General features: G+C 45.1%; 1 protein-coding gene across 2 annotated transcripts; it reads right to left on the reverse strand.

Moving 5' to 3' along the window:
* Nucleotides 1–3,969: 3,969 nt before the first annotated feature.
* Det1 (DET1 partner of COP1 E3 ubiquitin ligase) lies at nucleotides 3,970–21,220 on the reverse strand. 2 transcript variants are annotated; one of them, XM_051148750.1, is made up of 5 exons: nucleotides 21,108–21,220; nucleotides 17,119–18,211; nucleotides 13,752–13,939; nucleotides 8,038–8,229; nucleotides 3,970–4,209 (listed from the first exon to the last, which is right to left on the reverse strand). In XM_051148750.1, the coding sequence occupies exons 2-5, from the start codon at nucleotides 18,199–18,201 to the stop codon at nucleotides 4,020–4,022; spliced, it is 1,653 nt and encodes a 550-aa protein (XP_051004707.1). In that variant the 5' UTR covers nucleotides 18,202–18,211; nucleotides 21,108–21,220; the 3' UTR covers nucleotides 3,970–4,019. The 2 variants fall into 2 exon arrangements, with proteins under 2 accessions (XP_051004707.1, XP_051004709.1); XM_051148752.1 differs by lacking the exons at nucleotides 3,970–4,209; nucleotides 8,038–8,229 and adding an exon at nucleotides 13,049–13,137.
* Between the last annotated feature and the right edge of the window lie 850 nt (nucleotides 21,221–22,070).

Genomic DNA, 22,070 nt, shown 5'->3' on the forward strand with positions numbered 1-22,070 from the left:
AACAACACAGGGCTACAGCGATCAAGGAGATGGAGATAGCCAATTAATGTTGTAAACAAAATTGCCCCTTGGAACATCCAAGTCACTTAATATGCTCAATTGCTTTCCAAGCACGTGTTCTGGGGAACTAGTATGCTGATTATCAATAATTATAATCTACTCATTAAGAAAAGTCCCTAAGGGCTGCTACGACAGAACACTTCATTGCCAAGTTTAAGCTACTCTGTGTACTTGAAAATAATGAAGCTACTGTCCTTTTAAAAATTATCTAATTTAGGCTTTCACTCATTTATGCTTGTCTGCAATGGCTGCAAATGAAACAGACAGTGCTAAATTACATGGCAGCATTCTCCAAGGTCCACAGCAGCTTCGCTCTGAGGCCTACATGCCAGCTTTGCCATGAGGGAGGGCAGGAGGGAGGCTCAAGGAAAATTTAGATCTGAAAACACATTCCCTGAAGTCCACTCCCATTTTTTCTTAAACATTTAAGTTTCAAAGAACTTGTTTTTCCGAAGAGTCTTGAGACTCCTTAGACATTTACTAAGTGGAGACGCTAGAATTTACAGAAAACCACCTTAAATCCTTGAGGAACAAGGCCAATATAAACAATACACACGGATTGAGAACTTAATCTTGGCGAGTACTCAACAGATTGAGTTCTTTATCTCCAGTTTTAGTGAGGTCCTCTCAGTTACCAGAAACACACAGAGAAACTCAAGGACAGCTACAGGGAAGGTACGGGAACACCAGAAACTGTCACAGAGCTCTGAGGTCAGGAACGCTGGCAGCTGACCTCATAGAAACCAGAAGTGGATCCATTCAACTCCAGCCTCCACAAACCCCATGTACCTATGACAGGCACATGCAACTGTATACTCTGATACACTCTGGAGCTATAAGCCACTCAGGAGAGGTCAAGGCAACAAGACCTCCTGGGTTCAGGAGATCAAGGCCAGCCTGAGGAACATGGCAAAACCCTCTCCTGTCTCAGGAAAAGAAGGGAGGAAGGGAGGGAGAAAGGAGAGATGAAGGATGAACCTTTCCCCAAGGTCCTTTCTCTTTGCATCTATTAATTTGCTCTCAACTGCAAGAAACAGGGCCCAATCCAAAGAGCTGTCAACAGTATGGACATTGTCTCACAGAACTGAAAATGCAGATGGAGGATGGCTTTCAGGACCAACCGCTCTGCTTTATACTAGGCCAACTTTATCCTAAGGCTGATTCTTTTGAATTTGGATGGAGAGCCTTGAATTATGGAAAAGTAGGCTTGTACAATCCCTCACTGCCACCGTCAATAGAGAAATACTACTCAAAAGCCTGTATCTCATTATGCCATTGACCCGAATTAAGTTGCATGCTGTCTTTAAAGTAACCCCATAGGCTAACAGGTTTTGGTCTCCTGTTAAGTCTATATGAAGCTAACTCTGCAGTGCTGAGTGTCCATTGGAGGGCTGTGATCATGAACTCGGGAGCAAAATGGTTTTCAGCCATTCAACACAGATATAGAGCTGAGGTTGTTCCAATACAACATGAAGGAAGCAGAACATCAAAAAAAAAAAAAAAAGTCAAGGGCATTGGCAAGATAGTATCCATATTATACCAATCCAACTAGGCTGAATAAGGAAAAAGAGCACCCTGAGGGCAGGTGACACTTAATGTAGAAGCTCGTGTCCAAGCAATGGCTACTGTCTATCAAAACTCAGTCTCTCCAGGCATGGTGGCACATGCCTTTAATTCCAGCACTCTGGAGGCAGAGGCAGATGGACTGCTGTGAGTTCAAGGCCAGCCTAGTCTACAAAGCAAGTCCAGGCCAGCCAAGGCTACACAGAGAAACCCTGTCTATAAAAACAAAAACTAACAAACAAAAAAACCCTCAATCTCCTTCTTTCTGAATACAAGAAAAGCCAGCACGTGGCTAGCCAGTCACAAAACAGTCCTCAAGACTCTCTTGCTTAGTTGTGTACATTTGGCCTGGTACAACAGGATGTGTGTGGAAGGGATGTCAGTCACCCATGAACAGGGGCCCATGACCAAGCAGAACCTTCTCCACACTCTCATCACTGCCCCAACTCAATATGGGATGATGCCATGGGGGACAACAGAAAAACCAGATGCAAGACTTTTGGGTGCTGGAATAGTTGTGTGTGGCAAAACCACTTACCAGCCCAACATCCGCTTGGTCAGAAATGGGGCTCTTACAGTGTGAATACAAAATGTCCCTGGCATCCATGATGCCAGTCTTGGAGGCTGTGGAACCTTCTGCCTCTGAGGCTTACCTGGCAGGTAGAGGGCCATGAAGATGGATTATATATAGCTGGCCATTTCCTACCTCAAGTGTCTCTGAGTTGGCAGCCAAAATGAGAGTAAATTAAGCGCCTCCTCCAGCCCCGCCAACATCACCCTTCTTCACCATGTAACCATGAACTAAACAAAACAAACCCTGTGTGCCCTCAGTTGCTCCAGTTGGGTCATGTGGTCATAGTGACAAGAAAAGAAATAGAGGGGTGAGGTGGTCCATCGGGTAAACTTGACAGGAGGTAGAACAGTTTGGGAGACAAGGCTCTGGGTATGTCAGTGACAGGGTTTCTAAAAAGGGACAGCGGATGTGGGAAGACCCATCTTAAAAGGTGGCGCCTTTCTGCAGCATATCAGGCTCAGGGATGCTATTCCAGCAGCTCTTCCCCAGCATCCCTTCCTTTGCCTCTCCTTCACCTCCCCGCTCTGTCCCAGGGGGAAATCTGTATGTACAGCTTTCTCTGTTGCACTAGCAGGCACGTCTTTCTAGCTCTCCTCACAGAGCGCTGTCTACCTGATTCACAGTAGACACTACAGTCTTGTACTGAAAGCAGAGAATGAATTTAGCTACTCAATACTGAGGGCGATGGCATTAATGGAACTGGTTTGGGGGGAGCTGAGCATCTCCTATCACATTTCTTTTGCTTCCCAGAAGTCTGGTTAGTAGAAAGAATAGGACGCAGCTGCTTGCATCCATGGCTCCTTTTAGATTGCTTTGGTACAAAACATTTCAAAGGTACCTTCTGAGACAGATGTTTCTAAACAAGCTGACTACGTTATTACTGAGGGAAACATTATGCAAATTAAATATAAACAGACTTACAAGCCCTCTGGAGGAGACTGGTTGACAATGTGACAGAAGGGTGCAGTGTGGGGCCAGCAGGGGTCTATAGGAGAGCTGTGAGAGCACAGTCACCCAGGGACAACCAGTTTGATCTGTTTAGGGACACCTGGAGCTTCCAGCTCCTGCTCCTCAAAGGACAGGACGTGCTACACAGTGTTTGTTTCTGCCAAGCCGCACAGGCCTGCACGCTCTCCCCCCAGCATGACAAGGGCAGCAGATGTGAGCATGCTTCCACATGAGGATGTGTGATTACTCCCACCTTCCTGGCACTAACAATTACCAGGAGAAAGCCCTTGGGAAAGAAACAGTGCTGGCAAATGACTGCCTTTCATGAGGGCACTAGCCACTTAGCACACTCAGGAGCAGCTGCTGCAGCCAGGGCCTTCCATTTTTCTCACAGTCTCTCTCTCAACCCAAGTGTCCAAAAAGCACTGGTGTGAAGGAAACATCAAGCAGAAGACAGGTTCATAAGAAAATACCAAGGCTTTATTATTTTCTCTTATAAAGACAGCCCTGCTTGTTGGGGGATGGAAAGGAGTACATAATTCTCAGGAGTAAATAGGATTAACCTGCTGCAGGATTCACACCATAATGCTGAAGAGTGACACCAAGGAGGAAAGGTATAAATGCTTCTCTCTTCACAGACACAAAATGCTAAGTAAACAAAGTCAAACAGACCTAGTGCTAGGTGTTCCTAAGGGAGAAGCAAGAGAGCTTTAAAACTGATCATAGGAGCACAGAGTCCCACTCGGGTATGCTCCCATCCTCTGTCTCAGGCTCCGCTGTAGGTGAGGTGCACCAGTTTGGAATACCAAGAGCTGGCAGCCAGCAGCTTTTGCTCTGACATCCATTGAGTAAAGCAGGGGTTGTGGTGAGGCAGCTAGGTGCAGCAGTGTCGCATGTGGAAGTTGACAACATACTCTGCGTTAGTCCTCTGTACAGAAATGGCAAAAGGCTCAAAGGGATGAAAGGTGAAGGCAACGAGGCGTCTCACTGTGTGGTTGATGGGGCGGCCCAGCAAGCCCGCCTGGATCTCAAACTTCAGCAAGCCAGAGTCCCGGGCATAGAACCTACAGAGAAAAGGGACAGGGTGTTGCAATCACTGCCATCCTGACCTCTGCACTGCAGGGGATGCAGACACTCAGTTCCTCTGGAAAGGGAAAGGTATCTTGCAGCATCCCAGCTCAGCAGGACCAGGAAGCCACTTAGCTGGTCAGCTCAGCTTAGAGGCAGAGCGACTGTGAAGTTAACTCCTGACCTTAGGCAGCAGTCTCTTCTTCTCACGATGACTCTGAATTACAGCCCCACTTCCAAAGGGTCCTGACTAAAGACTGTCTAAGATGGCATTAGAAATGAAATGCTAACAGTATATCTAAGCTTCATGTGCAACCTTAAATCTTTGACTAGCCACATTAAAGATCAAAGAGTGAAATCTATCTTGTAATATATTTAACTTAATTCAATATATCCAAAATACTACCATTAGAACCCACAGTCACTGAAAAAAAAAAAATGAGATGCACACATTCTTTCACTAAATCTTGAAATTCAATACATACACATACATTCATCTCAGCTTGCTCTCTCCTCACATTAAGTGCTCAACAGCCATAAGCGGCTAGTGTACACATTCTGCTCATCTTTAAGATTTTCAGTTTTTAAGAACAAATTCTTGTACTAGGTAGAGTTGCGCATGCTGTAATCTCAGCACTCTGGAGGCAGAGGTAGGAGGATCAGGAGTTCAAGGCCAGCCTTAGTTAGATAGCAAGTTTAAGGCTTGCCTGAGCTACATAAGAGCATTTCAATAAATAAAATAATTAAAAAATCAAATTAAATCAATTCTCTCTGAAGACTGTTGTTTTCACATACGGAGGTAGAAGCACATGCTGGGGATGCAGCACAAACTGGTAAGTGGCTTAGGTTGGATTTCCCATCTAGTACAGTGAGACAAAAGATGTTTTTGAATGGCCTGTGGTCTGGGAAACTAGAGAACAGGTTGGAGGATCATTCCAGAAAATGGAGCCTTCTGAACTAAAAAGCTCTGGTTTCCCTTTCTGAAAAGCAGACGGAGAAACAAATCTAAAGATGCTCACACTTTTTATTACTATCATTACTTTTCAGAGCTAAGGCTCAAATCCAAGGCCTTGCTCAAATCCAGGGAAATGTGTCACCTCTGAGCTCAAGGGTTTCATACTTTTTGATAAAATAATCCCATCCCCAAAAATTCACGCTTCAGAATTTAAGTGACTAATGAGGCACTATCAGAGTTGCTCTAATGTAAAAATGCTTAAACGAGATGGGTAGAAGGCTGGATAAATGATGGTGCATCTACTCAGTGCATGCTCTCTCACGCAACTGCAATAGTGAGGACTGTGTGACACAGTGGAAACGCATGCCTACGGTTAAAGCAGTCGACACGCTCTGATGCCTACTGTGATTAAAGCTACAAGAGAAAGTATGTACAAATACATATATTGACAAAGACAAAAATGGACCAGATGTGTATGCCAGCACTGCCTCCTCAGATGCCTTTAGCGCCCTTCCAACTCTCATCTTAAGTAAAAGCACAAAGGGATTGCAAGAGAAGCCTCTTCAGTCATAGCAACAACATTGCAGTGGGTTGCTTAGGCTCATCCTTTCAAACCAGAAAAGCAGGGAAGTCAGCAAGGATAGAATTTGTCTATTTGACTATATCAAATGAGGCCTACTATGTGCTCTTCTGCATAAAAAGCACACTAGCCTACCCATAATGTTCCCAACACATACAGGGTTTATTATTTAAAGTGATTTGTTTGTGCTTCTAATTCTAACTACAAACTTGTAGGAAAGCAGAAAGAATGAGAAATATGGTAAATAATACCCCCAGCATGCAATGAACCCAGACTTGAGACACACTACAGGACGAACATCCTGGTGATGAACAATAATCTCACTGCAAGAAATATAAAGAGGAAAGTTACAGACTAAGGTTTTAAGGGTAGCAGCCACATACATATGAACGTTGCTTAGAACGCGTGTCAAACAAACGAACTGTGCTAAGAATATTCATAAGCAATACAGAAAAAGTAATTAGATGCTTGGTGATATTCACAATGTTTGTTCTGAGGCAGGGTCTCATATACCAGGCTGTCCTCAAACCCCCTATGTGCTGAGGAAGATCTTGAACTGATCTTCCTGCCTCCTCCTCCTCCTCCCCCCCCCCCCCCCCCAGTGCTGGGATTGCAGGTCTGTTTGGTGCTGGGAGCTGAACCTAGGGCTTGGCGCAGGCTAGGTAAAGCATTGCACCTACTGAGCTACATTCTCAGGCCCAGGAATAAGCTTTTGTCAATTTTGTTTAGATGGGATATTATCAGGGTTTGCTGTTTGTTAAAGCTTGTTATCTTTTAAAATTCCACACTGAAATGTTTATGGGTAAAATTCTAGGGAAACTGGGATTTACTGAAAAATAGTCCAAAGCAGCAGGGAGGTGGGGAGAGAGGAAACCAGGCTGGTCACAAGTTGGTAATCTTGAAATTTGTAGGTACATAGAGGGTCATCATAGATATAAAAACCTGCCATGATAGAACAAAAACTTTTAATTGAGTTTTGAAATTTGACTGCAATTTCACAAAGGAAAATTATAAACAGTGATTAATTGTCCAGAATATGTCAATACATAATGAAGCTTGATGACAAAACATACTGACTAGTTACATGTGATAATGCACATGTAACTATAACACAACAGGGAGGAAGGGAGAAGTCCAAGGTCATCCTTGGCTGTACATTAAATCCAAAGCTAGCCTACAGAAGAGGGAAAGGAGGGAGGGAGCAAGCGAGGGATAAAAGGAATGAACAAAGCTACGAACTCTGAGTGCTACTGTCTCCTTGTGAAAAGACCTTCCAAGCTACAGCCTAGGACTCCTAGCACTCCTGGCCAGGCAACCCCAGTAGAGACAGGGCAGCCCCTCTTCAGAGCATCCAGCACAGCACAGGCTTGAAATACAGAGGGACAGGAGTGCTTTTAAAAGAAAATGAGGCCTCCTAGGGCTAGCTTTAAGATCCCACCAGAAGGAACTGGAAGCACAGATGGCTCAGTAGTTACGTGAACTTGCTGATCTAGCAGAGAACCTGAGTTCAATTCCCAGCACCCACATGGTAACATACAATCACCCGTAACTCCCAGTATGGTAGCTCACAACCAGCCATAACTCCAGGTCAGGGCATCTGACACCCTCTTCTGACTTCTGTGGGCACCAGGTACACATTTGGTGTACATACACATATGCAAGCAAAACACTCATAGACATAAAATGATCTTAAACAGAGAAACAAAAGATTACAGCAGCAAAAAGTTACCTCTGCCTTTTTCTACTAAGTAACATAGATAAAATAATTTGAGTAAGATACACTGGATACAAAATCTGTTGTTATGAATGCCATTAGGTTATTGAAAATGTAAAATACAGGTCCTTTCCTTGGATGCTTTTGTTTTGTTTTCAAGGCAAGGTTTCTCTGTGTAGCTAGGCTGTCCCGGAACTGGCTCTGTAGAACAAAGTAAACTCAAACTCAGAGATCTACCTGCTTCTGCCTCCCAAGTGCTGGGATTAAAGGTATGCACCACCAAGCTTGGCTTCCTTGGATATTTTTAAAAGCAGACAGCACTTATCTGAATAAAATGTTTTCATGGGGAGCCAAGAGCAGCAAGAGCAACTTCTGAGAATAACACCTAAGTGATCCAAGCCCTCACTGCACAACAGAAACAGCCTACCCTTCCATCCCGCACAGCACAAACAGCCTACCCTTCCATCCAGCAAAAGCACAAGAAGAGACTGTAAGCTACTGACCCACGTCATAGAAAGAGGAAGCACAGTGCCCTTCACTTCAAGCAATTTGGAGCTGTGACGGTGACAAAGTACCTGATCGGGTGATCTCCACAAGTCTTGGGTCGCTCCATGACTGACACCCACTTGTCATCGTAGCTGAAGAGAGACAAATCCAGGTAGGGGCTCCCACTGTAAGACTGAGCACTGATGGGGAGCTGGCCTAGTAGCCGGCGCACAGCCTCCGTGTGCCCTCCATACTTGGCATTTATAATCGTGTCTTTGAACCTAAAACAAAGCACCAGTGAGGTACGCTTTCTCAACAGCCGCCTCCTTTTCAAACTCACATACACATGTCTGACATTCAGGCAGAAATGCTTGCCACACAAGCCTGAAGACCTGACCTCAATCTAAGCACCAGACCCCACAGTGAAGGAGATAACTGAGCCCAAAAGCAGTCTTCAAACATCCTACATGTGCCACGGCACACACACTCATACTCACATACATACTATACACATACAATATGTTTTTTTAATTTAACATCTTAACTTTCCCTGCAGTTCTTGTGAACTAGGGCTTTTATCAGCTGTACTCCTCTCAGTGCATCTCTGGAACCATCCTAAACCTCATTTGCCAGAAAAGAAAAGGTTCCTTAGCAACCCTCTTAGATATAACCAAGAAGCCACCAAAACCAGTATATACAGCTACTTTAAAGACATTAAATTACAACTCTCATTTGAGAGCCTATATCCACCTGGGTATGTCTCACCCTTTCCCCGAGTGCCTTTTACACCTCCGTCTTAACCCTGTTCTTAAATCTGTTCAAAATGTCTAATGACTTCCAATTCTGCCACATCCTGAGATTCTTTTCTGTAGTCATGCCACGGATCTGGCTTTACTGCAGTGACGGTCCCTGTGTCTCTGTCCCTGCTACCACTGATGGTAACATTATGGGAGCTAGCTCACGGCTTTGTGATGACCACAAAGCATCTAGGACAACCTACAGGACCTGTCCATTGAAGCAGCCCCTCTTCTTCAGCAGTACCCACCATATCCTCAGTCTCCCAGCTCCCACCCGCTCAGTTATGGAGAAGCCATCTCTCTGGAATCTCTTGGCTGTTGTCACTCTGCCCAACTAACATCTCTTAATTTTAACATCACGACCTCCTCGCTTGACATTCCTCAGCCTCTACCCTGTATTTGAATAGCCTCACCCTTACCTTGCAACCACTGCAATCCCAGGTGGACCATCCCATGTTCCAGCCCTGCTCTCCTAGCTTCCCTGCCCAACCTTCTACACATCCCAACTTCAACAGTCCTGCAAACCCCAAAGATTCTACCAACATTCTTCCATCTCATACACCCATTATGTCCGCTTTCTTCTTTAGCTATCTTACAATTCGTGGCCCAATCATGAAACAGCTGCGCCGCATACATGCTCAACAACCTTCAACTCTGCTTTACAGTAGGACTCTCCTGATTCTGTGCCTGTGAAATGCTCTTTTCAACCTTATGGCCACAAACCCTACATAGGCCTTCAATGTGGAAGGATACTCATTTGTACTTCCACAGTGCAGCCTGCCTCCCACTGTCTTCCAAAGCCACCTCATCTCCCCCTAGTTTGTCACTGACAAACACAGAAGGTAAAGAGAACTTTTTAAGGTCTCCACAGAGCATCTGTCCCTGCATAGCACTCCAATCTCTCTTTGTGGGCAGTAGTCCTCATGCCTTCTCACATACTAGGCAGGATTCTTGGCAGGATCCATCCCATCAACACATAAACATGCCATTTTTATATCTCAGTTTAAAATAAGGAAAGCCATCTGGTTAGCGACATAGGTCTGCAATCTCAGTTATTCAGGATGCTGAGACAGGACTGAAAGTCCAAGGACAAGATCTAGACCAGCCTGGGCAACTTGGTGAGATTCCTTTAGATAAAGGTGTAAAAAGATGGTTGGGGATATAACTCAATAGCACAGCCTTGGCCAAGCACACCACAGACCTCTAGGGTCGATCCTCAGTGGACAGAGGCACACAAGGAGACAGAAAGATGAACCAGTATCATTTGCCACTTCTCTGTACCATCTGAAGCTGTAGAACAGTCATGTGAGTCTCTGCCTCTATCTCCAATTACTGGCCATGCTCTCTCCAATCCTGTCACCTGGCCTCACTAAGTGTCCTTCAGAGGCCAGAAGCACCTTGGCTACTGGGCTTGCTATTGCCTCTGCTGATGTTATCTGCCTTCCTGCCTAACCATGGGTAGCTCCTGGTCGCCCTCAGCAGCTCTGCTCTCAGACCATTGACGACCCTACCAGAAAAGCAGTGATGATACACTCAGACCCACCAGACACTGCCGGCTCGGCCTTTTCCTGTAATGCCTCCTTACCGGATCCTCCACCTTGCTACGTCGTTCAGGTCTGACCTGTGAACTGTGGTCCTGTGGCTTCCCTTTCAGCACCTTCAGAACTCTGACCCTCTCTGTTGCCCAAAAACCATTCCGTTGTGGTTTACTACGACATGCATTTTCCAAAGGCTTCCTCAGAAAAATACATAAAAGGTTGATTTATTTTTGAGGCTCCAGATCAGATCTGAAATTATTTTTGTTCTACTCTTTTAATATAGAATTCTAAATGAGAAAGTATCCTCTTCACAAGGCATAGTAATCAATAATCAAGGCAGAAGAACTCAAAGTTCAAGGCTAGCCTGGACTGCTCTTGCCTCAAAAAAATAAAGAAAAGAAAAAAACCAGTCTCTTCTGGGTGGCCCAGGTGTGGGGGCAGGACTGAACCCAGAGCCTTGTGAGCAAGAGACAAGCACTTTATCACTGAACTATATTCCCAAGCCCTTGAAATCATTCTTTTCACAAAATGTTTGAAGGCAAGATCGTAGCATCTTTAAGCTCTTAGCATTGTCACTGACAAATCTGACACCATTCTAATAACATTTTTGCATGTGAAATGTATGTTCTTGCTCTAAGTTTTTGAAATTTACCTTTATCACCAATACCAAAATTGGGCAGCATGCCTCCATGCGGGCCTTTCCTCACTGACTGTACTAAGTACTTGATTGAGCAGAGTGCTGGTAAAGTGGGTGATTTTTCTCGGCAGGGGGAGGGGCATGATTTGTAGCATTTGCCAATTTCTGTGGTGTCAAGCTTCCTGCTGTGGCCAGTTTCAAGGCACCAACGTGACATCATAGAACGCTGTCGGAGACGAGCCACAGCACTTCACTGTGTAGCTTCCACCAACTACAAAAACGATAACTTCAGAAGCATGGGTAATGCCAAAGTCAGGGAGTAACTACAATGTAGTAACGGCTATGTTCAACAATCCAATTGCAAAACTTCCTCAAAGTTTAACAGGTGGTTCAATAGCCATGGATGGCCTGCCAATCTAGAAAGTTCTGTCCTTCAGGGTTAGAAAGTAGTTGTTTCTACACCTTTGGTCCTTCATTTCGCTTACTTAGGAGCAGCCAGGTACAGAACTCTAGGGCAAATGCTCTCAATTTCCTTTAATTCTCTTTCCCATTTCCCTATGCCACTCCCTACTCCTTTTCCCCTTGAAGATTTCTTCAGCTAAATTTAACAAATTCAGATCTCCTAGAGCAGCAATATTCTAGGAATACCCTTGTATTTACACCCTTAGTTTTTTCAGTGACTGCAATTCTGCCTCTTCCTTTCCTAGTCTTCTTTGGTCTCTTTTAGGATAAAGATGCTTCTCAAATGTTTCAGGTCTTAAGAGTCCATTGTGTGGGCTGGAAAGATGGCTCAGTGGTTAAGAGCGCCACCTGCTCCTCCAAAGGTCCTGAGTTCAATTCCCAACAACCACATAGTGGTTCACAACCATCTGTAATGTGATCTGATGTCCTCTTCTGGCCTACAGGTGTACATGCAGGAAGAACACCATATACATAATAATAAATAAATAAATATTTGAAAAAAAAGGAGTCCATTGTGTTTGTTTGCATGGTTTATGCTAATCCATAAGCTACTCAAGTTTACTTGGTTGTTTTGTTACATAAAGACTACTATTAGAGAACCTTTACCATACAATTTTGCATTAAGAGCCACATATTCACATGAATAAAAAATAATAATTTCAATTTATATGTGCATTACATTTTTAACAAAGCAAACTATGATAGGGTAGCTTACAAAATCTACTCAAGATACATTTTGTGGGGAAGACGGATGAGGATATTTATGCTCTTTCAGTCTCTGGTGGCATCAAAAAATTTTAAGCTCATTATAAATGAGCTTGCAACTTTTCTCCTGTCACTGTTTCCTCATGAGGTGCCTGTGGTGTTCCTTAACTCCAGAGGGACTCACTCTGCAGAAGAGTTCCTCTGTCTCCTAACTGTCGCATCCATCAGCAGGCAGCAGACACACTAGACTTGGTGTGGACACAGCAGTGAATAGAAATCTAACTTCCTGACCCCATGGAGCGTGCCTCTTGGATGTTTTCACTGAGTGTACCCACTATACTAGTTAGTTTCAAAGAGGGAATCACAACTGAAGGATCGCCTAGATGGCACTGGCCTGTGGCCAGTCCGTGAAGTGTTTGAATTACTGACAGATGAAGGAGGGTCAAGCCCACTGTAGTCCTGGACTATATAAAAAGCTGGCTGTACTAGGCAGGAACAAGACAGTAAGCAGCATTCCTCTATGATTCTGTGTCAAGTTCCCACCTTGAATTTCTGTCCTGACTTGCATCAGTGATGAAGAGTGGCCCAGAAGTGTAAGCTGGGATAAAACCATTCCTCCAGGTTGCTTTTGGTCATGGTGTTTAGGAAGCAAACAAGAGTACCTACCTTCTGTAAGTTGTTAATGATATGAGTAACTTAAAACTTAAATTTGAACGAAGATTCCCATTACTGCCACCAAAAAGGAAGGGGAAGTGTCCCACACCTGTAATCCCAGCACTAGGAAGGCTGGGATGGTGAACCACCATGGCCTTGTACCCTACTTGTACCTACATAGTGAGGTCCTGCTTCAAAACTTGCAAAGAAGAAAATGATGCTGCTAGAAGCTAGGTGTGTCAGAGAGAAGGCATAGGCAGATGAGGTGTCAATCTCTGTCTAGCCCCAACTGTCCCTGTGCACAAACACGGAACCACTGCAGTAAGTTACCTGTTTGCTCATCTTTCCCAGAAGTAGTAATGCTTGCTCTGATTCATCCGCTCAATGAGGTCTGGCCTATTTGGGGACCAAAAAGAGATATTTTCCATATCTCGTTAAGGTTAGAGCAATTTAGGTAGGAAAGCTGAGGAGGCCTTGCCTGACTACGCCAGATTCAACAGAGGCTTTTAGCTCAAAAGAACTCTTCCTTCATGCTGACATACTAAGAAGGTTCTTAGACACCATGGACTTTCTACTTCCAAAACTCTATCAATAGCTCTGTTAGTCTCTTCTATTCTTACAGTCCACCCCTCTATCCCTTCACTTTATTTTTAGAGGGGTTTCTCAACGGATGTGTTCAACATGCCATATTTAACTAGAAGTTCTAAAATGATCTCCATCATTCAAACCACAAATAGTTAAGGACTTGGCGATAAACCACTGAGAATATAGCAATAAACAGATGTAGTTTCTATCTTCCTGCAGCTCACACATGGTCTAAGACAGACCCAGAAGATGCACAAATAATTACATAGGTCGTCAGAAATGGAAAAATATCAGGATGACACAGGAGTTGGTTGCAACAGGCAGACCTACTAAGACCACAATATAAAGTGTCCTGATGCAAATGGCTTCCAGCCTGACGCCAACCATTCAAAGTTAAGCCCACAAAGCCTAGCAGGACAGCTTACCGGCGCTGGATCTGCCTTGCAAAATTGTTGCTAGAAGCTGAGCAAGGGAACTGGACTTCGCTGTGCAGGGTGGCATTGCGAAAGAGGTCACAGAAGTTCTCAAAGAGCCCCAGCAGCTCATCGGACGTGTTCTCGAACACTGCAATCACCTCTGTTGTCACCATGTTGTACACCACAAAGAAGGACGCCTGCAGAAGGACAGAGGCAGCCATGGGAGCCAGGCCCAGGAAGCTTTCCACTTGACTTAAAGTCCACACCACTCAACAATCCACTCAGGGACCCAGCCTTGGCACTGAAGAGGGAACATGCCTCCAAGGCTTCTGGGGATGGAGGAAGCAGCATTGGCTCCATCAGTTGAGAGCCTCGATGCCACCAGATTCCCCATGCCAGTGCGCTGCTAGGATTACTGAGCTGGCCAGCATGTAGATATAAAAAGGCTTTCAATCTTTTATTTCAAACTGTGCAAATTCAATATTTTTTCTTCCAAGTGTTTATTCCCTACTTGTTCCCCAATCCACCCTAAAAAAATTTTTTTAGGTTTTTAAAAATGCCAGATTTAATTTTCCTTCCTGCTGAGAAAGTGATTTGCAGCCTAGGCTGCCTGTTGGTAAATGATTTTCTCTTCTATGTGTACAGTTGAAAGTTCAATTTAGGGGCATTTATTTTTCCCTCTTAATATTTCTAGCATGCAGAGAGACACCTTAAGTACATTGTGTGCTAAAACTGCCTGGGCAAGTTGTATCCACGCAGGATACTGCAGATGAACAAATGAAAAATGAGACACACATTTTCCATTTCTTTCTCCACAAATGTTCTTTCAGCCAAGTGCTTTTGTAAGATACATTTGAGATTTCTGCCAGTTAAAATTAGAGGAGTAACCTGAAAAGCATTTAAATGCCATAAGTGGCAGTCACTGCTTTTTCTGAATGGGGCCCTGGGTGACCAGGCCTCTTCCCTTACAGTGCTTGGCCTTGCCTGACAGGAAGCTCCAGGTGTCTGAGTTTTTGTCACAGTGAATGCAGCAGTGTGAGCTGAATCTGCAAGCTTCCAGCAGGAGTCTACAAAGTCTTCAGGACACAAGGAGTAGTATTTCATCATCCTCTGATTGAGTCTTAATCTCACCTCTAGAGCCACCGGGCCCACCTGTCTCTAGTAATTAGTCCTTCCCACAGCTCCTCTTACATGACTTTGCAGTTACCTGGAAATTTAATTTGGCTGCAAATTAAAGAGGCCGGAGGACAACCTGAGAATAATACCCATAACATTACCAAGGCTTTGTCTATGGATGCAGTTTTCACTCATTAACCTTATTGGAACTTATCAAATTAAACTGGAGGAGACAAGAGGCCAAGCAGGGCAGAGACTAGGTTTTGAGTTTCAAACTTCATGAGCAGAGGCCACAGCCCCAGCAGCATGTCTAGCTGTAACTGACTATAACTACCAGAAAAAAACTAGGTCACCTTTTAGTTAAAGAGAAAAAGGACAATCTCAGTGCAGTGATAACAGACAACGTATTCCTTCCAAAATAGAAAGGTAATTATAGCTGAAACCCAAAGAAAAGACTGACTCATGTCCCAACTTTAGACCAGGACACACTTTGATCATATCAGGGTTTTAACAGGATCTTTCCTAATTATGTGAATATAAAATTACACTAGCATTGGCCAGCTCTCCCTCTACAGCAGACTGGGAAATTAAGGACAGGAGGGGAAAGAAGTCAAGGACTCTACCACCCATCTTCCATGACGCATAAGATGAACTAGATGTTCAGCTGTTGTGGCTCAGTGACACCACTCATCATTAACAAGGAAGAAAAAGAAATTTTAAAAATAAAATAACCTGATCACTTCCCCTTATTAGAATGCACAAACTCTGATTTGGGGAGAGGGGAGCCTGTTGGAAGATATTTTACCACAGGCTAAGCAAGGGCTTTAGAAATGATGTCCTGTATAGTACCTCTTTTTATTTATTTATTTATGTTTCTCATGCATATGTGGTATGTATGAGTGTGAGTTTGGGTGTGTGTGTGCATGCATGTGAGTACTTTATGTGCTAACCCTAGGCATATAAAGGCCCGAAGTTGACATTGGCAGTCTTCTTCTATCACTGCCCACCCTATTCATTAAGGTAGTGTCTTTCAGCTGAACACAGAGCTTGCTGACTAGCCAGGTTGCTCTTGGGACTGTCTCCACCTTCCAAACACTGGAATTACAAGCAGGCCACCACAACTACCTGGCATTTGCAATGGTTCTGGGAATCTGAACTCCCCGATGCTTGCAGGCAGAGGCTTTAAGCACTGAGTCAACCCCAGCAATCTATAGCATCTCTTAAAGGTGGAGCCAGCTGACTTCCTAGTTTACTATTTGCCTCACTGTTCTGTTTCCAAAACAGGAAAACTGGCTTGGGGCAAGGGAGCCAAAGGTACAGAAAGATAGGCCTCTTAGCCAGTTAGTGATGGTGCACACCTTTAATCCCAGCACTGGGGAGGCAGAGGCAGGTGGATCGCTGTGAGTTCGAGGCCAGCCTGGTCTACAAAGTGAGTCCAGGACAGCCAAGGCTACACAGAGAAGCCTTGTCTCAAAAAGAAGGAAGAGGAGGAGGAAGAGGAGGAGGAAGGGGAAGAAGAGGAGGAGGAGGAGAAAGAAAGAAAGAAAGAAAGAAAGAAAGAAAGAAAGAAAGAAAAAGAAAGGTAGGCCTCTTACTAAGTCAACGCTGAATGAAGTGGAGAGCTTTTCAAATACAAATACCTAGGGTTCCCTGGCTTTCCAAAAGGTACTTTAACTCATCTGCGTACTGTCTGCATTCTTCCCCCACACCACCACTTACCCTCCTTTAATCTTGTAAGTCAAGGTCTCATAGCCTAGACAGGTCTGGAACTCACTGCCCTTGAGTCCAAGGTCTCCTTGCCTCCCCCTTCCCACAGCTGGGATTGTCAGCATTACAGAAGCGTGCCATCATACCTGCCTACAGTGTCAGAGTTAGATTCTTTTTCAGTGCTGGGGACCCAGAGCATCATATCCTAAACAAACCCTCTGCTGCTGAGCCCTAAAGGGTTTCCATTTTTGCATGGAGTGCCCATTTAAGCAGTCTTATAGAGTTTAAGTACAATTATACCTATGTGGTCCAAACCCTGACCTTACAGCATCTGGGCTCGTGTACGATGGCTCCTGAGAATGTCCTGACCATGACCATGGAGTTGGCTGTCTATGTGGCAGTGGCTTGACATTTACCCTCCATTTGTCAACTTCAGTATATGATGCCAGACAGAAAGGAATGACTTAAAATCTGAACCCAAGCATAGCAAAAATCGACACTACGTTAAGGGGTGCATTCCTGTCACACAAGGACATGAGCGCTCACCCCATACCTGAGAGGGATCCGTGACCCGCAGCGTCACCACGTCCTCACTGGTGTACTTGATGAACAGATGGCTCTCGTCCAGGAGCTGCATCTTCCACATGCGCAGCTGTCGCAGTTGGTCAAAGTACTGGAAGAAGCGCCTCTTCGCCATTGCACTACCATCCTGTTCCGCCCTGCGCCACAGATAAACCAGCAACCGGTGCTTCAAGGAGTTGATGAAAGGGTCCCGAAAAGGGTTGGCCATGCCTGTCTGGCTGTCCCGCTGCACCTCGGGGAAAACAGCCGACACGGTGAGCAGGTCATCCTCATAGCAGAAGCGACCAATGGTCCGAACGTCAATAAATGTGCCTTCAGGAGTCACCTGGAAGACATGAATGGTCTGCTGCTGCACAGACAATATGGCCAGGATGTTTTTGTACAAGTAAAGCCCTTGGTTATGTGACAAGACGACTTTGTCACACTTGAATGTGCGTGTGTCGCACAAACGGCCAGTGTGAAGGTCAATGATGTGGAGGGAATAGTCCTCGAGCGGGGATCGTGGATTGGGGGTCACTGATTCACTGTTCCGATACACCTCATAAAAAGGAGGGTGAGGCTCATCTGGGAGGTAGGCAGCGGAGCCCACGATAACACACCGGCAGTCATCAGTGAAGAGGCTGCACTCCCGGTTCAAGTGCTCACCATTGGCCGCTACGTTGGTAATGTGCAGCAGGACAAAAAAGCGCTCGAAGAGCCGGCCTCGGATGCTGACTGACCCCTGGTCGTTGCCGTTAGACAAGATCTCCCCTTCATAGCCCTGCAAGAGGTCCTCTGCTGCCTGACAGCCCTGGTACTCATAGATTTCAAGTGACGTCTGGTCAGAGGAAAAAGCAATGAAGTAGCGGCCATCAGGTGAGAATTTACGCAAGAAACAAGGAGGCTTTTCGACATTGACAACTGTGAAGTTGGGGAAGACATTTTGGTGGAACACTCGGACCTGATGCCAGTGGGTTCCGGCCTTGCCTGAACTGATGCGCCGGCGTTCTAAGCGGTGAATGACATTCTGGTTTTGGATTCTTCGAGGTTTAATCGTGGAAACATGATGATCCATTATAACATATCTGCATGAAAAAATATAAAAGCAGAACTCAAGAAAACGGACCAAAACTTTCGAACACATACATACATGCACGCTAAACAGATTTTCCTCTTCCTAAACCCAGGATCTCTAGGACAACAGTGACCGGATTTCTCCCTCTGGAGAAAGTTACAGTGTGATCCTGACATTTTTAGATCTAAAGGTCTGAAGGAAGGATACAATACAGAAAGAATAGCTTCCAAGTATAAACAGGAATTTTCAAAGAATAAGCCAGCAAGTACATCAAATGTGAACAGCACAAAAATCACACTCTCAGGGTATCGTGGCACACAAGTAAAAAAAAAAAAAAAAAAACCACCACCACCACTCGGGAAGCTGAGACAAGAATATCACTTCAAGTTCAAGGCCAGATGAGAATACAGGTTGACATCTTGTCTTTGTTTATTTTCGAGACAGGCGCTCATGCATCCCAGGCAGGCTCTGAACTTGCTATGCAGCCACGGATGACCTTCAACTTCTGATCCTCCTGACCCAACTCTCCAGGGTTGGGGTTACAGGTTTGTGTAGCCACACTTAATTTATAGGGAGCTGGATATTGAAGCCAGGGCCTTCCTTACCCGTGCTAGGGAGGCACACTATCACATTTGTTCCTTTCCCAGCCCCAAGACTATGGGGTTGGTTGGTTGGTTGGTTGGTTTTAAAGTAACACTGAACATAAACATACACACTCACTGGGCTCTTATGCTAAAGCAATCTATGGATTCAAGCAATCTCTATCAAAATCCCAATGGCACTTTTTGGAAAACAAAACTTTGCCCTAGAAGCAATATACATTCTCAAAAAATAAAAAATAGCTAAGATGATATGGAAAATAACAAGTTGGAGTCCTTATACTTCCTGATTTCAGAACATATTACAAAGCACGTATATCACTTGCATAGAAGGCCAATGAGAAAGAATAGAGTCACATCGGTTGTGGTGGCTCACACCAGTAGGATTTGCTGAAAGAGACAGAGGCAGGAGGATCACGAATTCAAGGCCAGCCTGGGCTACACACTTACACACACACACACAGACACACACACACACAGACACACACACACAGACACACACACACACATACAGAGTCACAAAATAAACCTTCATTTGCCATGATTACTCCTGTCGAGATACCTGGCCTAGAAACCTCTAGGAGACCACTGCAGCACACCTCTAGGTGGCCCATAAGTCACTTCCAGAGACAAGCAGATGATTATGAGGCTTTTCTCAGACATCTAGCCAAAGCCTGACAGGCTCACATACAGGGACAAACACCATTTGGTATTCAAAAAACCAGGGCCACACAGCAAGTAGGTGGAACTCTGAGTTTGAGGCCAGTCTAGTCTACACAGTAAGTTCTCAGACAATCAGAGCTACACAGTGAGACCCTGTCTCAACACTACCAACACTCCCCGCCCCCCCAACCTCCCCCCAAAAAAGCAGGGGAGGGCAACCTACGGAATGAATAAAAATATTTACTGGCCAAATATCTGATAAAGAGTTAATACTCAGCATATTTAAAGAACTCCTAGCCACAAACCCCAGTTCTTTTAAATGACACCAGATAAAGTACAAATGGCCGACAAAGAAGGTATGCACATCACTAATCATCAGAAAGAATCAAAAGCTTGGGGTGAGGGTGGGGGAGTGTTCCCTGCAAAGGCTTTTCTAGCAAGTAGCCCTGGGTTAAGATCCCCAGGACCACAAAACAAACCGAACCCTCACAACATACAGTGAGAGTACTGGTTTGCAAGCCCTCTGTTTCAAGCTTATCCTAGCACAAGCTACAAGCCACTGGATAAAGATCTAAATGGCATGCTGAGCCGGACCTGAGGGAGACCTGACTGAGGGAGACCTGACGAGGCAGGGCCCGAAACCTCTGGTTGTGTCTGGAACACAGCCACAGTCATTCTCATTTACATATTCCCTCTAGCCACTGTAAGCCCCAGGAAAGAAGAGCTTGGGTGACTGACAGATCACAGGCTGAAATATACAATCTGAAATCTTCACCTTTGAGAACTATCTCGAATATCAGCTCCATCACCCTGTCTTCGAAGGTTCGCATTCTTTCCTTCGCTTCATGAGACCGATAACCCAACACGCCAGCCACCCCTTTCCTTCCCTGCAACTCTCTATTTTAGCTATGTGTATACTTAAGGTGATCTCTCTGGATTAACTACAAACCTTTCTTCTATATGCCGGCCACAGTTGCTTGGCATGTAGCAAACTCCCTTCTTAAACACTGAGCCAACCTCAAGCCATATTCTTGGTCAATCCGGGTAACCACAGGGGAACTTTCATTTTCCAAAAAAAAAAAAAAAAAAAACGCTTTCTCCCTGGCACTTGCTTTAATTTCTCTCGTTACAACTTTAGTGTCAACTTTTGGCAAATCTTTTTTGACCATCCTACCTAAATCTTTTTCCTGTTCTTTCTATAGTAATCTGTCACAGTTTTTATTTACACGTTCGCTTACATGGTTGTGTTTAACGTTTAATTCTACTCGATGAACTCTACACTGTATTGGAAGCAACCAGGCCTATTTCGGCCACCTAATTGATGTAGCCCTGGGGCTGGCCCACGGTAGACGCTGTGGTGCGTTCTGAAACGAAAGAAAGCACGGCTAAACCGGGTCACTAAATGTGTGAAAGCAAGTTTTTTTTTTTTTTCCTCGTTAGAGACAGTGCACATGTCCCCTCTTGGAGACTGCTTCCAAAACAAGAAAAGGATGCCAAAAGGCAGACACACACGCCCATGGGTCGCCCCCGGAAAGAAAAGCCCAGGGCGGGCGGGGCCTGGCACCGGGGCTCGTGAGGCCCGGGTATCATGCGGGGAAGAGCCCGCCGCGCAGCTCTCACGGGCCGAAAAGGACAAGTCCTCACCTGTAGGGTCCTGGCTCATAGGGCCAGGGCAAGGGTCGCCCTAGCCTGCTCCGTGCACACCTCCCCCCGCCCCGCCCCCGCCATGCCTCCGGACCCCGGCATCAGCAGCCACCGGCCCCTGCTTCCGCCCGCTACCGGAAGTAATGAGCAGCGAGAAGGGAAGCACGGAAGAGCAAGATGCCATTCAGTTGAGGAACTGCGCAGCGCACCCTGGCGTCCGGAGGAGTGATCGGGGCCGTAGAGGCTGGAGGAAAAAATAAACACTGAGCCTAGCGATCATAAGGCACAGTCATAATAACAAGAATAGAAATTAAAATTTCACCTGCGTCTTGCATAGTGATGGAACATGGGATTATACATGCACCAAGTCACTGAATTCTCCGTGTCCACTGCTATTGGTGACACATAGTGGGGATACAATAAAAGCTTCTGTACTAAATGAATCCAATAACATTTACTAACTTTTCACTGACATATTACTTCACTCGATTTCTTACAAGCTACTTCTTCGCAGTGAGCCTGTGGCTTCACAATTGTCCCACATCAGGCTCCTTTTAATCATTCAAGTCTTTGCATATATGGCATGTTCTCTCTCTCTCTCTCTCTCTCTCTCTCTCTCTCTCTCTCTCTCTGGGGGGGGGGGGGCGTTTATTTTGGGATATTTTGGCAGTAAACCAAACCCAAAATGTCTTCTCTTAAGGCATCCGTGTAGCCAACATCACTATTTCTTCACTCATCACTGTCTAGCACCTATTTTGGCTGCTGTGTGTTGCTTTGTGTTGTTTCTCTTCCCTTTGGTAGAATACAAACTGAGAACACGGATTTTGTCTTCTTTTCTGTTCCAGGCCACCTATGACATGGTTTGTCATCTTATAGAAGCCCAGTAAAGATTGCATCAGTGATCCATGCATGGTGGTCCATGCTTATATCCCCAGATCTTCTGAGGCATAGGATATAGAAGAA

The sequence above is a fragment of the Acomys russatus genome, chromosome 7, assembly GCF_903995435.1.
Source record: "Acomys russatus chromosome 7, mAcoRus1.1, whole genome shotgun sequence".
Lineage (NCBI taxonomy): Eukaryota > Metazoa > Chordata > Mammalia > Rodentia > Muridae > Acomys > Acomys russatus.

Excerpts from the sequence above, each read along its gene's own strand:
- Det1 (XM_051148750.1), bottom strand. The coding sequence starts at position 18,201 with ATGGATCATCATGTTTCCACGATTAAACCTCGAAGAATCCAAAACCAG. Across the intron at positions 13,940-17,118 it reads GGGTCACGGATCCCTCTCAG|GCGTCCTTCTTTGTGGTGTA; the intron begins GTATGGGGTGAG and ends GTCCTTCTGCAG. Across the intron at positions 4,210-8,037 it reads TGTGGAGATCACCCGATCAG|GTTCTATGCCCGGGACTCTG; the intron begins GTACTTTGTCAC and ends TTTTCTCTGTAG.